General features: G+C 37.1%; 1 protein-coding gene across 1 annotated transcript; it reads right to left on the bottom strand.

Moving 5' to 3' along the window:
• Nucleotides 1-1,064: 1,064 nt before the first annotated feature.
• Nucleotides 1,065-18,730, bottom strand: LOC140153363 (DNA repair protein RAD51 homolog 1-like). The gene is given in 12 exon segments (XM_072176094.1): nt 1,065-1,725; nt 2,412-2,433; nt 2,436-2,532; nt 4,008-4,137; nt 6,317-6,430; nt 6,811-6,872; nt 6,874-6,906; nt 8,313-8,404; nt 9,638-9,755; nt 10,407-10,544; nt 16,175-16,300; nt 18,487-18,730. Coding segments are annotated over 11 exon segments (1,017 nt in total). The 5' UTR covers nt 16,262-16,300; nt 18,487-18,730; the 3' UTR covers nt 1,065-1,601.
• Nucleotides 18,731-19,189: the final 459 nt, after the last annotated feature.

Below are 19,189 nucleotides of genomic sequence, written 5' to 3'. Positions count from 1 at the left end.
TGTCAAGACTTGCTTCCAGAAAATGACATTTTTAGTTCTGGAAAAAAGATACGATTCATCTGAGTTCAGTGAGTTGCCTTTCAGGAAAACTCCCTGAGTTTTCTTGAAAGGCAACTCACTTTTCCTCATGGTGCTGCAACTGATTACAAAAGGGCTATACATGTATATCATGCATTGAGTTTGATCAGAGATGCCAGTAGGATTGAAGTGGATTAAGTCATTGTGGTTTGATTCACCTCCCCCCTTAAACCAAGCCCTCGAAAAGAAAATAATTTAATCCCCCAACAGTGTAAAATTGGCTTGGTAAACACGTTAAATTTCCCCTTACTTTGGACTAACATACTAGTGAAAAATATTTTTGTGTATGCATATTTTGAACATATTAATTGTCACGGTTACACAGGGCCAAAATGATACACACTAGGAAATTGCTTATCTCTGCCCTTCAGACAATTGTCCATGAAATGCCACTGAACATGTAAAATACATACATCCCATAATAAGACCACATTGGATCATAGGCCTTTAAATGAAGGCCTATGATTGGATTAAGCATAAAATTGCTAAGTGATCTAAAAGCTCTATTTTGATTGGTTACTTATAAGATTATGCCATATTATTAACCAATCTGAGACACTGTAAGATAGGCATTAGTGTACATGGGGTTAATAATAATAAACATTCTCTCAAATACCAATGGGCTTCTTATCACATTCTCTCATATATCAATGGGCTTCTTATCACAATCTCTCATATCAATGGGCTTCTTATCCCATGTTATAAAATGCAAATATGCACACATAGCAAGTGACAATATATAAATCTGTACAAAAAGTTACATTTTCATCAAGGATATACATTTTTGAGAATGCTGTACTTTTTGAGTACAGAAAAATATTCCATTTTGAAAAATTTCCGAAACAATGTTTCCTTTCAAAGAACAGAAAATATGAAGGAGAACAAAAAATTATACTCAACTGGTTTTTCATAGAAATTTATGCCATTCCCTTCTGCAAGTACAGTGGAAATTTCTTGACACAGAATTCCTGATTACACAAAAGTCAAAAGCATATATTTTTATACAAAGAATAGACAGCAAAATGCTGTTAACATGAACTAAAATTTGAGGCTCTGACAATTTTATGTTCCCAAGGCATATTTACCCTACTACATTTAAATCTATGGATGTTGATGCCAACTTGCATCTGATGTTTATCGTAATGATGTGATAACATTGGATGGGATCATAGCTTCTTTGCTCATTTAGTAAAATATAAATATTATGCACACTATTAAAAGTGTAAATATACAAATTCAATATAATTATGATGAACAAAAGCTTTTCTGTCATCCAAATTTACTAAGGAAGACATCAAACTCTCTCCTGGTGAGCAATGATGTGACAAATTGATAATAATGTATTCAACCTCATTAGGGCCACCTGTGGACCTTTCTGACTCGCACCTGTTTATACATGGCTTCTTTACCATCACATATGCACAGCATGCAATTATACTGTAATGAGAGTGTTTGTTCAAGTTTGGTTGCATTTTATGGAATTGTTTAAGCACCAAGTGTGAGAAACTTTTGAAGTGCCTCATTCAATCTTTAGCATCACCAACACCATCAGCATTGATAGCAAACATGGCTTCTGCCTCTGGTAGACAAGGAGAATCGTATATCTTGCAAATTCTCGTCTCTCCTCTTCCTTTACGAAGGTATAACCTGCAGAAAACAGATACACCAATATTATTCATAATGTCAGACAAAATAATACAGAGCTCTTTACAGTGTTTTTTTTTTTTTTGTAAACATGTTCTAGAGTAATATGCTCAAAATTATGAATGGTAAGACTAATGCTAACTGCCAACAGATGTAAGAGGGCGACAGATACAGTTTCTGAACATCAATCTGGCCCTTGGACAAGTTGTGGAATGTTTGGCGCGGTCTTCGACACAGATCTGGTGAACAGACTACGCAGTGGTTAGTGGCTAAAGGGGATCACCTTATAAACATGCATATTTGATCTTTTTATGCTGAAATACCTTACTTTCTTTGAGGTAAGTAAGGTAAGGCCATCTTAATTTAATAGTTTGTCTCAAAGCATTTCCCAAGTTAAAAACCTAATGCGAAATGTGTTTTTTTACTTAAATTTTTTGCATCAATCTGTGGGAAGAGCTTGTTGATAAGAATACGCAGAGAAATATGCACACAAAGTTTCACTGTGTTCAAGATGAAGAATTTTATTGAGATATTTGTGTGGTAGATTTTGAAGGCAAAAAAACAGCGGACAAAAAGATGAAACGTTTTCAATCCAGGTGGAATAACATGCACAAACCTGGTGATTTTGAGACAAAGCTATTAAATTAAGATAGCCAAATACATCTCTGCCTGTTGTGAATGTATCCTACCTGGTTGTTGAAGCATGTGCATAATGTTCCCTCCTATTGGTTTCTTTGGGTCTGCTGTAAACATGGCTGCACCATCTACTTGTGCTACCACTTGGTTGGTTATCACAACTGCAACACCATACTGGAAAAGGATGCAACAGGTAAATTATGCATTTTGTGGTAATAAGAATAAGATCAGAGAGGCTGGAGCTCAAATGCTTGCCTGTGATATGTTTACGAAAATAGTACACAGTGGCGTAGCTAGGAGTTGTGGTGCCCAGGGCTAAGGATACATAATGGCGCCCCATCCCCAATTCTTGAAAATTTGCACAAATAGGGCCTATCACTCATTAATTTTGGCTATGATGAAGTTTAATATCGGTCTTAAATTGATCTTTCAAATGATATCGTGCTGAAATGTGTGCGAAGCGTGCAAAATTTTTGACTTTCACTGCTAGGAGGTGGTGCACAATTGATGCTGATTTGGTCAATTTGGCGCCCCTAAAGGGGGGCACACATGTCCCTCTGCCCCCCCACCGTTGCTTACGCCACTGATAGTACACCATAGAGTATCTCCTCAAGAAACATAAACTATAGCTAATAAAGTTTATCACTTAGTTTCTCAACAAGCAACTATCAAATTGAGTTAATCATACGGTACCCTACCTTTATAATGAGAGTGCAATATATTATATTAGGTCTGATGAATTGAAGCAATAAGAAAATTCTCCATGTGTTTATTTGCTCATGTCTGAGCATAGCAGTCTTGTTTAATTTTGTTATCATAATTTTTGATACTATAATCAAGTTAAGACAGTAACTGCATTGAAATAATAAAGAAAAACTAAAAGAGAAAAATACAATGGCCTGTTCAAGTAATTGAATTAGAAATTGTAAATAACAGACAAAGAAACTTCGGGCCTTTTCGTACAGACATTGGTGGATTCACAATACGATGCGCCTCCAGCCTTTGTTGGGAAAAGGTCAAAATGTGCCTAATGCAAAAATGTTGACATCAAAAGCCCACATAGTATGAATAAAACACAGGAACCTTATGTCATTGTGAGTTAAATGTTAATATAATGATGTTACACATGAATGTCGAATGTGCAGTAAAACTATTGATCACACGAAATCCTTTGTGGAGCTGTTTTCAACATTATTATTATCACACTTGGGCGACGTCGACCCTGAAGCAAGAGCAACCGCTAACAGCGCACCATATTGTGAATCACCAGAATTTGCAATAGACCTCAATGTATTTGAAATGTGCATGTAAAGCGACTCTCAAGAAGTGTGGATATATCTAAACACGGAAGATGCGTCCTGCGTATGTGGTACTGAACTGATAATATGATGGACTGTGCATTTGAGAAAGGAGTTTGAACAAACAAAAGTGAACATTGTTGACAAGAATTGAATCGTCATATCGTGCCTCTCGTTCTTAGTGTGCTGTACACCTATGTGAGAATACATGAATGATGGCATATGCTGGTCACTTTTGGGGAAAAAAACCCTGTTTATCAACCGACCATGCAACCCGCTCTATCAAAAGTGGCCTATAGATGGAAAAGCAAACAATCTTTTGTTTTTAATTAAGGTAGAATCATAACCCACCTCATCTGCAAGTCTAAGCAAGGTTCTTAGAAATCTGGCCATATGCATTTGTCTTGCCGCTAACTCCCCACGACCACTGTAGTCTGTTCTGTACAAGGCTGTGGCACTATCTACTATTAACAGAGAATATCTGGAAGATTGAAAACAATGTTTCCAAAGGGTTAGGCACCGTCTCCAAAAGTGATTTTAATCTTGGGATCAACCATCAATGTGTATTCGATCCCAAGTATTTATGAAATATAAGTTAATTGACTGTTGTTAATTGTGCAAACATTTAATCTTTGACAATGTAATGTACAAACCAATAGGCAAAAAAGTGTTTTTGCAAAGCGGAAAAAAATGCAGTTGAAACCAGCCCTCGAATTAACCCACGGCACCGACGGCATATTGCCGTGGGTGCCCACCCCCATTGCCGCAATGCCCTCAAAATATGGCCTTTACCGACGGCAGTCACTTGCCGTGCCCCTAAATGAAGTTGCCGTGGGTGCCCTAGCCGGCCAGCCCTGCCCCTTCATTATAAAATCATTAACAAGTACTGGTTAAATCCCAGCAAAATTGTGGAAAATTAAATCGAAAATCTTGAACACGATCGCTATTTTGAGCATCGTAACCCAGCTATCAATCACAGTATACACAATAGTTTGTTGTGAATTAATATTCATTACCCCTACGTAAGCTTACATATTCAACCAATCACATCGGCTTTTATACAAAATGTACATTATCTGGTTGCTAGAAATCTGACTTCATTTTCTCGATTGGTCAGAGAAATACCTTCAACGTACTATAGACCAATCAGAAACGCTGTTAGTAACTATAGCTTCCTTGACCTTGTGTCGTGAACAAAATCTGAGCGCTGGGCAAATCAATTGTTCTCTCGATTATCAAACATTGACTTCCCATTGCAAACCGATGGCGATACCCTTCCGGTATCGTCTTATCTTGTACATGTGAGCCCATCTCTAGATATGTTTTGCACGAAATAGTTTTTATCCCGGCGAATTTGATCAATATTATTACCAAAGTTACAGCTGTTTCATCGCTATTTTCGAGTCAGTTTTGCAGCTCAGAACTAGGGATCGCAAAATTTAAGTAAATTAAACTGTATTATAAAGCAGGTTTTTTAAGCAATCAGGTTAGTTTTAGTGTAAAGTTGAGAGTCGAATTTTACTTTGCTGGTGTCGAATTCAGCTGACGGTAATGCATCTATTCGCTTTTGAAAAATTGCCTTGGTGCCCTTCTCAAATTTTCAACAGTTGCCTTGATGCCCTTTTGAAATATTACAAATTGCCGTGCTGCCTTGCCTTTTCAGTGAAAATCCACGGCAATTATCAACTTGCCCTAAAAAAGTTGCCGTGCCCCTTCAGATCCTTAATTCGAGGGCTGGTTGAAACCACATTTTTTATTCCCACCTGACAACAATCTGAAAACCCTGTTTTTGATTGTTTTTACAAAAAGGCAAAGCCTCTGTAGCAATATTTGGGTACCCAATTCCATTTGTCTTGGCTAGAATACATATGATTATACAGCGATATTGAAAACAATCCTGAAAATCAGTATTTTCCTACTTTTGAACAGAGAGGGGAAAGAAAAGCACACACCTGAATTCTGGATTAATCATGAAGACATTCATCCCCAAAGTAATAAATAAATGTAGGCATATATGTGACATGATCAAGGGGAATGAGTCGGATGTGGCTAATATTGTTTTTGAGATATTGGCAAAAATAGTGTTCAAATTCTTTTGTTTTATATTGATTTTGATGGGGTTTGCATCAAAATGTAGCATTCGTAAACTGCCAGAAAATTATGTAAAAAACTTCTAATTGAAAATTGCCGACATGTGACTCATTCCCCTTGATCATGTCACATAGCGCCTCAGATCTGTAATTAAATCAAAGCACTTGACATTTATTCCACAGTCACTAGGATATCACACCATTTAGCAACCAACAACAACAGCACCAGTATTAGTAACTATCAGCTCCGCATTATACACCTATGCATGTCCCTAACGGGTTTCAAACCCACAACCTCACGGTCATGAGATGAACGCCTAACCACTAGGCCACTGTGCATATATACATGACATGTTCCTGTGCATATATACATGACATGTTCCTGAGAACATTACATGTTCAGATGACAGCAAACTTAGTTTTCAGATAAAGGCCTTTAAAATTGTCAACATTTTGCAACTTATTTTTGTATTTCTTTGATGTGGCACCCTTATAAAGAACCGTACAATTACACCATATCTTCAAATGTTTATGTCATTTTTTACATAATATTGTACAATAAAAACCTACCTTGATTCGGCCATCATGGCTGAGGCTTGTAGTAAGAGCTGTGACTGGTGATCACTGTTGTATGCTCTGGCATAGGCAACATTGTCCAACACATCACTGCCAGATAAGTTATACCTGTTTGAGTAAAAAAGACATTGAAGAAAAATAATACAGAATAATAACATTGATGGGAGCCTTACTAGAGGCTAGTAGAGCCAAAGTTCAATTTACAACAGGTGCTTCCACTCCACTTTTGAATGGAAATCATCCCTGGCGCACTTTGAAATCTGGAACTTATTTGAATCATCTGAACTGGTGACACACTAGCAAGGCTTAAACAGATGATTTGAATGGAACACATCTCTGGAACTTATTTGAATCATCTGAATTGGTGACACACTAGCAAGGCTTAAACAGATGATTTGAATGGAACACATCTCTGGATGGAACACAAACCCTTTTCTGGCCTTATATGCAAACTGGAAATTTGAGATTATTGTTATTGTTTAACTAACCTTTCAGCTACTGCCAACAATCTCTCTGGACTAAATGTTCCTTCTGTGTCTACGTTACAAGCATTTGCCTTCTCCTCCACCATTATCTATTGGAAGCTAAGTGTATATATAATGGATAAAGAGAACAATGCAAAATTAGTCACAAATTTATCAGGGGGTGTAGTAATACCTTAAGACCAAGTCAAGATCTTACACAGCGACAAAAAAATGGGGAATTCTGGAATCTTATTGATTCCCAAGAAATTTGGTAATCTGGAGGGAAATGATGCTTTTTTTTGGGTAAAGAAATACATAAGAAATATGTTGGAGGAAAACTTGTCTACATTCCTGGGAAATGAACATTTTTTCCAGCCTGGGTGCTTTGAACAAGGTATCAAAGAGGCAGTGCGCATCAAAGTTAACCAGCTATCTCTCAGCAAAGATGAAGAGCATGTTCAAACTTCCAGAAGTCTACTTCGGAAAAAATATAATGTATCTGAAGTCATAATCCTAAAACGAAAGGTTTAGAAGGTATTGTTTTTGTATTTTTTTTTTAATTAGGTATTTGACAAAATATAGTTGTACAGGTATAATGAAAAGTTAAGAAAGTTATCAACATTTCCTTCAGGGTGCTACTGATTATAAGGGGAGGGGCACTAATAGCAGGGTGGCCACAATGCTAGCTATTGTGTGTACCCCTGCCTACATACACAAATGTATGGTGAAAATGTAACAGATTCTGCAGCAGTTGGAAAACTTTTGGGCATTTTGAATTCCATATAATTTGTCTCCTAGTAACTTCTGTGCAAACCCGACTACCTAATTAGATAGAAAATATTCTGCTCGTGATGAAGGTGAATATAGCATTTTTGTACGGTGACGCATAAAAAAGTTACGCACAAAATAATTTGTTGTCATCAAATAAAACTATTTTCCCAAAGATGTACAATTATGCTATATTCAGTTTTACAATCTAGACCCTCAGAGCAAAATCCTGTGCAAAAATCAGACAATTTGGTTGTGTAGTTTAGGAAATACAGGCCTTTGAAGGTCAAAATTGGCACATAATAGCGCCCTCAAAAAATTACATATATTTACCTTAAAAGTCCTGGCAAAAGAGTTATTTTTGTGATTTCAGCCATTTTAAAAATGTTGTAAAGAAGCAAATATAGCAATTATGACCCTGGATTTTTAATATTTGCATAAATGAACATTAAATTAACAAAAACAATGTATCTCGTGCCTTCTTTGGCTTTATTCCCACAATTATCGCTCCGTGAATATGCAAATTTATGACAAAATCAGGATTTTCCTAAAAATGGGGTAAAAATGGCCAATTTTGTGAATCTTTAAAAGGCTGTATCTTCGCAACGGATTGTCCGATTGAGTTGATTCAAGGATTTTTTTAATTCATTTTGCAGCAGGAACAATCCTGACAGAAAAAGTAATTCCAGGGGTGAGTTTGAAATTTTCATGTGACCACCCTACTAATAGGTCGAATACAGTAATACCCGACATCTTACCTGGCATGTAACAGCTAGTGTGTGACACAATTGTGTTTTCCCTGTTCTGAATTCCCCAAACATTTCTGTTATTGAACCAGTCTCAATTCCACCTAGATAACAACACAAAAATTATTCAATTTTCAAATCCATATTTTCCAGAAACAACAGCTATATAGAATAAGTGTTTCTAAGAATGGTCCCTCTGTGAATTACACTTTGATCATTACAAAATAGGCAAAAATAGTGATCACCAGGATCAACAGTGAACGAAGTATACAAACATCACACTCAGTTGCAGTGCAATGAAATTGTGTTATGGGACACCTAAAATGAAAAAAAAAATTGCACAAGTCACACTGTTCTGGATCTGAATGATTTGACTCATTAAGCAGAAATAAGACTACATCACACACACAGTTTTGACTAAGACCAAGAGACCATGTCAGGGCATGGGTTTTGAATTGATCAAAATCTGGTTTAGAGGTTGAACTGATCATGAGTCCATCTTGAAGGTGGGCAATGTAGGTAATTCCAAATGTTCAATGTTCTGTTTTAAAACATTTTGATTGATAGGCTAGCCTAATGAATTACATATTTAATAGTTAACTTGACTTCATCTAGCATCTTAAGCCCAAAAAAAATTGTTGTGTTGACCTTATACATGAAAATTTTGGATAGGGTTGGGCGGTCTGGGATTTTATTCTTATTATTCATGTACCAACTCAACCACTGTAAACCTACAATGAGAGGTCAATATGTTTAAACCAAAAAAAGAGAGAAAAACATTGTTGGCTGTATTTTCTACCCAAGGGTTTTTTTTTTTTATAACAGCGCTAGAAAAAATATTCACCCTTGATTCTAGACAGAAACATACTTGTGACTGTTAATAACCACAATGATACTGAAATAGAAGACATTGAAGCAAGAAGAGAGTATGTTTCAGGTTGGATTCAGCAATAAAACTGATTTAATAGTAGATCAAATTTTGACATTTTGGACAAGTAATGGTGATTTTTTGATACATTTTGTAACTTCTTATAAACAAAGGATTTGAACCGGTTTCCTTCCCCGTAATCATGGCGCAGCACAGTCCATTCAATCAAATGTTGTCATCAACCTATTTGATTGTAGTGCATTTGTTATGTGTGTGAGACGAACTGTCCTGGTGGATGCAATCATGCTTTTGTTGAATGCATTTGAGTAGTCCGCCATATTTACGGGATGATACGTCATATGCACAACCTCTATATAGAATTATGTATATAAAAAAAAGCTGACCAAAGATTTTAGGTCGGTTGGGGAAGGGCAACACACACACACCCCCACACACAAAAGGGCCTTACCTTGTAGGAGTTTGTCGAGTTCTTTTGAGCCTGTTGTGATCTGTATTATCTCTGCCCTTTGTTGATGAAATTGAGTTGCTGTTGTAAATCCCATTGGAACTAGTTTCATTGCTTCATTCTGCAGTACAATCAAATGATTGACACACATAAACACAACACACATAATGATGGGTAACGTGGGTTATTTAAGCAAGACAATAGATTAATCAGGTTGAGATTCTAAGAGCGGAAGTGAAACCTGGAAAGCCCAATTTCTCAAAGTTGGTCAAAATAAAAATAAAATAAAAAAACATGTTTTTTTGGATTTGGGGCCCCGAAAGTTTCCATATAATTCCAGGGTTAAGACCAACCTTAAGTCATTTTACTACATGTTCTCTCATAGAGGGTAATCATGTCAAATCTACAGTTGGATATATATTGGACATAAAAATGTTGATAGAATTTATGTGTCCCACAGAAATTACCTCATGTTTTATAATAAGCTGACTCCGAAAATAGTATCTGGGTTGGTATGTTCCCACTTTGCCATAGATCTCCCCCCATTTTGTAATTTATCCATTAAATGGTTCTAAACTCCCATTTTGTCCTTTATCTATTTGGTCCAACCTCGTTTTGTCTTTTCCTTTTTAGCCCCTCTCCGTTTTGATATACAACTACATAAATATTGCACTATAATGGAAACGATGATCATGGCCATGCAAGAGGGAGCAATGGGATGCCTAGAATCTAGATGCCCTAATTTAAGCATATTTAGCCATTGAAAACTTACAAGTATTTTATCACATTTGGCTTCACTGATTCCCTTTATGTGGCATAGTTCTTTCTTGGTTGCATAGGCTACTGCTTCCACAGTGTGCATACCAGCTTCTTCCAATTTCTTCACATCATTGGCACTAATTCCTTGATTCTATGGCAAATAGTTAATATAAGAAATTTAATAAATAAAAAAATTAACCATAAAGCATGCACACAACCAGTTAAACCACTACATCTTAGGCATAGATCATGGGGATGGGGGGGTAAATTCCCCAATATTTTGCTAGGGGAAAGGTCCATACAATCTCCCCCCCCCCATGTTGACACAGGCTGCATGTGGGTTTCGCAAATCAACCTAAGTTATATTTGGCCCTTTTAGCCCCAAAAGTGCAGATTTTTACGTGCATTGCACAAATTTATTCCACTTTTGCACAATATTTCATCAGTTTACATTCAATATGGCAAAGTTTTACGTGCACTTTGCGCGCATTTGTACCATAATCTTATTCGGTCGCCAAAAGGTGCTGGATTCACTAAACTAAGAAATTTTTTCCAACCCCATCCCCCCAATGTCAAAAAGAAATCTACGCCACTGCACTGCATACAGCATTGAAATCTTAGGAAATGTGAATCGTCATGATCAGTCAATGTTGATGATCGCCTTATACATGTATTGATATCATTTCATTAAATAGTGCATATATACTGCGCCAAGAAAGTATCCTTACACTTGGAAAAATAATCATAATTTCAAAACTGGCACCTATTGGAAAAAAATAGTTTTTTTTATTAGAAGCACTATCTAATCCCGCACATTATGACACCACATTGAATCCAATGTGACTTCAAGAAGCAAAGACTTACAAGCATTTGATTAGACGAAGGTCCAGTTTTAAAAGCGACAAACTGGCCTATTCAAAACTCCATGGACTAGACATCTGGTTTGAGAGTGGTGAATGGCTAATTTATGCATGCCGTTAACTTGTTTATGCCACCAACTAAACCCCTCAACTTTAGCATGTTGTACTTTCATCACATGGGGTTGCTTTCCCCTCCTGCATCAAAGACTAAAATGACTAAGATCCCCATCAAGCTACAAAATCACCTAGCACTGCTGGTACTTGTTTTAAGTGGTGATGTATCTATGAACCCAGGCCCTACTAAAGATCCATGTGGGACCTGCACTCGCTGTGTACGATCAAACCAGAGAGGAATTCAGTGTGACGTTTATGTATACATGGTTTCACCTGAAATGTATTGACTTGACTCGTGAAGAATTTGAAGCTCTTGCAAACTCTACCGATTCCTGGTGTTGTCCAACGTGTATGTTGCCTCAGTTCAGCGAATCCTACTTCGACTCTTCATCAGACAGTGTTAGCGATGTGGATGGCAGTGGTAGTGAAGATTTATCCAATTCTCGTTTTGATCAAATGAAATCCGGACTCAATGTAATAATATACGGCGCTTACTATAGCGCAATACCAAACATGTTCATTGCGCTTTACAAAATAAGAACTTAAACACTACATGGTCTTATGCAACAAGCAATATTAAAACTACACACAAAAAACATTAATACAAATGTGTCTTGAGCGAGCGTTTGAAAATGTCAACAGATGGAGAAGATCTTATTGAGAGTGGTATGTTATTCCAGAGGCGTGAGCGAAGACACTGAAGGAGCCATCACCGATACATTTCTGAGATCTTGGAATGGTAAGGCGGCACTGATCTTTTGATGAGCGTGAGACCGTCCCGTGACGGTTTGTGGGTTTGAACGCATTCCTCAAGGTAGATTGGTGATAGACCATTCAATGTCTTGTAGATATGAAGAAGAACTTTGAATTGAATACGTTTGTCAACTGGAAGCCAGTGTAAAGAGTTAAGCAACGGTGACGATGAGTGTCGACGGGGAACCTGGAAAATGATACGGGCAGCTCTGTTCTGAAGGCGTTGAAGCCTTGTGGTATCCTTTCCTCTACAACAACTTAGAAGCGCATTTGCGTAATCTAGCTTGGAGAGGACGAGCGCCCGCATGGCATTGGAGCACGTGATGTAACGACGTATTTTCGACAAGTTCCATAAGATGAAATTGATTGACTTGCACACAGATGTTACATGATCAGACATGGTCATTGCAGAATCAAAATGAACACCCAAATTCTTGATTGTGGATGTAGGAGTGATTTCAGCCTCGCCAATCTGAATCTTTGTGTCAGCAAGTCTGTGCATATAATTTACTTTATCTCAATGCTTTATTTTATCTCAATGCTCGCAGTATTAAAACTGTTCGCCGAAATAAAGTTAACGAACTCAGAGACTTTAGTGCAATCCTATATAATAAATTACATGACATTATATGTGTTACCGAATCCTGGTTGAACAGTAACGTCAGTGATGCCGAATTATCTAATCCTGAATATTGTATCTATCGTAAGGACAGAGATATAGTTGAGAAAGATAGAGGGGGAGGACTTTTATGTGCAATTAAAAATAACATCATGTCTCTTCAGTAAATCTAACTTGGAACCTGATGATGACTCTGAAATAATGGTTATTGAAATCAGACCCAACCAGCCAAAAAAATTGCCTTGATTATTTGCTACAGATCACCTGACAGTGTTGTGGATACATTTGTCCATAGTTTTCAGTCGACCTTGGCGAAAGTTGCAATGGTTTATGATCAGTTACATGTTGTTGGTGATTTTAATTTCCCCGCAATAAAAGGGTGCAACATTTCATGCCAGGATAGATTGTCCACAGCTGAGCAGGAGTTCTGTGATGTACTCAATTCATTTTTCCTAACTCAATTGAATTTTATTCCATCTCGTAAGCAATGTGATAACATACTCGATCTGTTTTTTACAACATCTACGGACAAGGTTATTAATTTGGGTGTGTCAGATGAAATCTTCACAACTGACCATAAGCTTCTTGAGTTTTGCATTGTAACGTCTGTTGAAAGACTCAAAAAAGTTCCTCGCTATGTGTATAACTTTAAGAAAGCTAACTTTGATCTAATTAGATCCGAGTTGTTGTGTGCTAAGTTTAGTGATGTTTATGATGCTATATCAGTTGATTCTGCATGGGCAGCATTTATTCACATATTTAATAGTATTTTGGACTTGCACATCCCCAAGATTAAAATCAGGGATAGTACTACACCTCCTTGGATTGATTCTGATGTCAGACATCTTAGGAACAAAAAATACACTGCCTGGAAGCGGGCCAAAAAAACTAACTCTGAAAGCCAGTGGGCGACTTTTCGTAAACTTCGCAACCAGTTAAAGAACATGATTTCATACAAGTATGAAGATTACATTGACGGGTTTGGGACTACCATCTTGGAGAACCCAAAAAGGTTCTGGTCCTTTTTTAGATCTAAGACCAGATCAAAATCTCTGCCCCAAGCAATTTATAGTGGTGATGAGTGTGCTGCTACTGCCACAAGCAAGGCTACAATGTTCAACAATTATTTTTATTCTGTTTTTACCCAGCCTAAGGTAAACATTACACTTCCTGATGTGCCAATTTTCCAACATGAATCCCTTGGCAATATTAAACTTCAGGCTGACAATGTGCGTGACATTTTGAAAAATCTAGATGTTACTAAAGCCGTAGGACCTGATGGCATATCTCCGCGTGTCCTAAAGGAATGTGCTAACCAGATTGCATCTCCCCTTTGTCATATTTTTAATATGTCAATTGATTCAGGTAATTTACCCAGTGATTGGTTGAAGGCCAATGTAATTCCAGTTTACAAAAAATCTGATAAGCAAAAAGTTGGTAATTATCGTCCAGTTTCACTTTTATGTATTTGCGGTAATGTAATGGAAGGGGCCATTTATAATGTTATCTTCCCTGAAATAAAGTCCAAGTTATATGATCTTCAGCATGGTTTTATTAAGGGACGGTCAACTACTACTCAACTCCTTACCGTTTTTCATGAGATTAGTGCTGCTATGGACAATGCTGGGCAAGTCGATATGATTTATCTTGATTTTTCAAAAGCTTTCGATAGCGTCTCCCACAAACTTCTTTTGCACAAAATACAATCCTTTGGCATTCATTCCAACCTCCTGAACTGGTTTAGTACTTATCTTACTGGGCGGGAGCAGAGAGTGGTTGTTGACGGGGTGAACTCTGACTGGCTCCCTGTCATTTCTGGCGTCCCCCAAGGTTCGATCTTGGGACCTTTACTTTTTGTTCTTTTTATTAACGACTTGCCCAGCGTTGCCAATCATGCAAATGTTGGTCTTTTTGGGGATGATTCCAAGTGCTACAAAAATATTAGCAGTACTTCTGATTGTAAGCTACTGCAATCAGACTTGGATGCTTTGTATAATTGGCGTTTGATGTGGGAGCTCAACTTCCATCCCTCAAAATGTCAGGTTATTACCATGTCCAGACGCATAAATCAAGTTCAATTTGCCTATAAGATGAATGGTATTACCCTTGAGAAAATTGATGCCATTAAAGATCTTGGTGTTAATGTTTCAGACAGACTTGACTGGAGTATTCATGTTAAACAAGTGGTTAAAAAGAGCAATCGAAAAATGGGGATGATCATGCGAACAGTTGGTTTTAATGCACCAGTTAAAGTGACCAAGACTCTTTATACTGCCCTTGTCAGGAGTGACCTTGAGTATGGTAGCTGTCTTTGGAGCGGGACCTCAAAACAAAATGTCCAGCTTATTGAAGGTGTCCAAAGGCGGGCTACCAAATCCATTATGCACTATCCTGACAAGGACTATAAAGAGCGGTTAACCAGTCTTGGTCTCCTTCCACTATCATCCAGAAGGGAACTTCGGTGATCTTGGCTTTTTCATAGATGCAAGTTGGGGCAATATGATTTAGATGTAGATAAGTTTGTTGTTTTTAAAAGTAAAAACCAACAGAACCATCCCACCACTAGGCTCTCTGCAGATCCTCTTATGTTATCTTTTCAGAGGTGTAAGACTGAATCCCACAAACAATCATACTTCAACCGCATTGTTCCCTTGTGGAACCAGCTGCCTCTGGAAACCAGATTATCCAATTCCATTTCATCTTTTTTTTGAAGTCTCAATTTTATTCCAAATTTGTTCCTTCTGATACCTGCACTTGGTTTTCCACTTGCCGTTGCCCAAATTGTAGGCCCATTTAAGGTCTTGCCCTGGCTTTCAATTCTTTTTTCCAAATTCTTTAGGTTTTTTCCTAGGTGGGATGGTTCTAGAGGTGAATTTACACCTGTTTATCCCAGCCTATTTGCTGGTCTTTTAACATGTTTTTTTTTTAAAAAAAGCTTTTATATTTTTCAAAATTTTGATGTGCAATAATGTTATACATGTATGTACCAGTGATGAAGTCTAATAAATAAATAAATAAATAAATAAATAAAACAAAAGGAACAAAAGAAAACTGAACCATAAGAGCCGACAAATAAAATGAAAGTTATGAAAAGTACAGAGAAGTAAAAACTGAAATAAAAACTGCTTTAAATAAAGCTTCATTGAAGAAACTGTGTTGTCTCTTTGTCGCGCTTGTTGGAATCTTCTTGCGCCTTGATAGGTCAGTTTGTCACTTTTAAAACTTGACTATCGTCCATTCAATTGCTTGTAACTTTACTTCTTGAGGTTACATTGGATTCAATGTGCAGATTTAGATTGTGCATCTATTACAAAAACAAATTTATTCCAATATGGTTCATTTTTGAAATTGTGGTTATTTTTCCAAGTGTAACTGTAAGGATACTTTCTTGGCGCAGTATATAGTACATTGTATGTGAGTGACCTACGGTCCTACCTCAAGTTTGGAGACTGGAAGTGGCCCAAACTCCTCAGCCTGCATATCCTGGTCTTGCTCAGCTGCAGCTCTTTGTTGCATAGCCATGCTACTGATGTTTTTAATCAATTGGTGCTAGCAATGACTCTAGAAGATGAAACAAATAAGCAAAATAGATCAAATAAATTATATATTAAAGCAAGTAGGCCTATTTTATGGCTATGAAAAAGGCTATATATAATGGCTGAAAACTCCAGCTTTTTTGTGACATTAAAAGTCCATCTTTCGCATGGCCGCTTTGTGTGTGTGAACGGGGGTCAGCTATGCACACATGGATTCTGTTGATCATGCAGTAGGCCTACTGCTGATTGTGTGTACCAATCTTAGCAAGGTGTAAAAATATACAACAAAGTCAATGTTTATTCTCAAATACGTTATGCCTATGGTGTAAATATTTAAGCATTTGAATAATTTAAGAATAATTTGAACCTGAAAAATAAATGAACATGAAAGTTCATGGCTAATTTTTCAACTCATTTGACTGTTGTATAAATATGGGTGCTGCAGCTTTGGAGCTAAAGCAGGGGTAGCGCTAGAACTAAATACTCCAGTGTCCGCAGGGACCCCCGAACTTGCAGAAAATTAAAAAGTAGGGGGTCCGGAGTAGAGTTTAGTGAGTCCAAATTGCACAAATGCAGCATAAATAGTATGTGTGCAATAGTGCTAGATTGAAAAACTGGGGGTCTGCAGGGACCCCTGAACTTGAAGAAAATTTAAAAACAGGGGGTCCAAACTCTATTTTGGTGGGTCCGGGACCCCAAAAAGCAACCTAGCGCTACCCCTGGAGCTAAGGCAATATGGCACAATACTTTGAAGTTGGTAATGGGTAAATTACACTGTGCATCGTGGAACATACTCTTTGCGTGGCTGTGCGTAGTAAGCTGTTGTACGCAGATAACCTCGCATATGGACGCACAGAGTAGCGTTGTTAGGAACAGGCACATCTGATATACTTGATAATAAAAAGGCCCTAAATCTGTGCCACTGAAAACACCATTTTAAAATGATGAATAAAACCAAAATTAATCTTCTTCAGATGCTCTAGTTTGCATTGACAACAGAATCAATGCTTTAGGAACCAGAATGCAACATTGGCTTCACTTTTTAGTATTTTTTTCCATAAGATATGCCCTCGGAAAAAACATCATTTTGGTCAAAAAATGGGTCAAAAGGGGGCATTTTGGGGGAAAAAGTCAATTTTGACCCAAAATTCATCTTCTGACAAAAGGGAATCATGGTTTGACAAAAACTTTCACCCTTTTCACATAACAATTCCAGTTTACTTATTTCCTGGGATAATACACTTTTTTGTTATCGCTTGGTAAAAATCATGGTTTTGGGCTAAAATTGGCTCAAAACGGCAAGATTTTACCAAAATTTTTTACCACTTTAAAATTTCCATACAAACTTTCACAGATGTGTTGAAAATGATAATATACATAATATTCAACAAAAATTAAAAATTACAATGAAAACAAAAAATTGACAGGGCCAGGGGGCACAAAAATTATCAAGTCCCCCATGCACTCCTATGGTAGGCCCTAACTTCCCTAAGTCTTATCAGAAAATATGGCCTAAATGTTCCGACAGTAATTTCATCATAACTTCACTTAGCAATAAAGTAGAAGATTGTTTTTGGTGTCAAATTGTTTCTAAGAAGTTCTCTCTTCCAATAAACAACAATTCTATAATATTATCAATTTGAAATTTTTATGCCTGTCCCTAGCGTTGTATGCTCGTGTATTAGCATGATTAGTCGCGGAGTAACAAGCGTAGTTGAATGTTCCACGATGTAAACAAATTTGTTAATTTTTCTATAGTGAGTGAGCTGTGAGTCCAGTCTAATAATAAATTAATATGATCATGAATTATGCTGGTTTCATACTTACCCTGCGGCAAGCGGCAGGCCTGCCGCTTGCCGCTGAGTGAGCGGCGTGGCGCACACGTATTGGCTATTGCAGACAAACGGACACAATCAAGGCTTGTCATTCGTTGAAACGCCCTGCCGCTTGCCGCAGCGGCAAGCGGCAGGAAAGTATGCTGGAGGCTTTACACAATGTTACATACACTGTCACTGGATATTTATATTGTGAGCAATAATACTGAATACAATTACAAATGCACAAATTACCATTATAATTTAGAATTATTATTACATTAAATAATGACCCAACCACAAGAAAGTATACATTTTCTGAAAGGAAATTGCATGATGAATCTGAATTAGGTGAATATAGCATTCAAAAAATTGTTGGAGATAAATATGTACTTACCAAATACCTACCACACACAGCAAGCAGGTTGGTGCAAAATTCGGAAGAAAAGAATACTTATTACTTGACGATTTTCTCAAATTGTATTCGATTGTTGAGGGTGGAAGGACAAAGTACTAAATTATAATGACCTGCCCATATAATAAAATTTAGATTGTACGAAAAAAAAACCAATATTCACGCAGAAATGATCATTAATATTGTATTTTAATTCATGAATTGTAATTTTCCAGTTTCATCTTCCGCGCCACTGGAATGTTATGAAAGTGTCTGGAAGAATTGGATATTATTGTTGGAGGGGAGGGCTATAATCATAAACATCCGATTATTCATTCGATCCAGTATACAGTAGATAATTGTCCATAAATTTACCAAATAACATTATATTCTTCAGTTTTATATAATAAAATGTCACATTTATTGTTTTATATATCTTTTTGAAGTACAAACATGTTCACCTAACATTTCGATGACGAGAGACATCCCTATTTTATGAAATGGTTGAAACCACAGGGTATAATTAAAAAAATAAAAACTCCCTTTAAAAGGGACATTTCGATCAAAGTCAGGAATGATGTAGAAGAAGTCTGTTCAGAGTTGTTCAGAATCAGATAGGCCTAGCCTAACTAGTTGATTTTTTTTACAGTGTGGTTACAAATCAAAGACACTGGAATCTCCCCTGATTTTTCAGATCAGCATGGCC

Source organism: Amphiura filiformis, chromosome 5, assembly GCF_039555335.1.
Source record: "Amphiura filiformis chromosome 5, Afil_fr2py, whole genome shotgun sequence".
In the NCBI taxonomy this organism is placed as follows: domain Eukaryota; kingdom Metazoa; phylum Echinodermata; class Ophiuroidea; order Amphilepidida; family Amphiuridae; genus Amphiura; species Amphiura filiformis.
The sequence above is the reverse complement of the archived record's forward strand: the minus strand, read 5'-3'. Positions and strand labels throughout refer to the sequence as shown.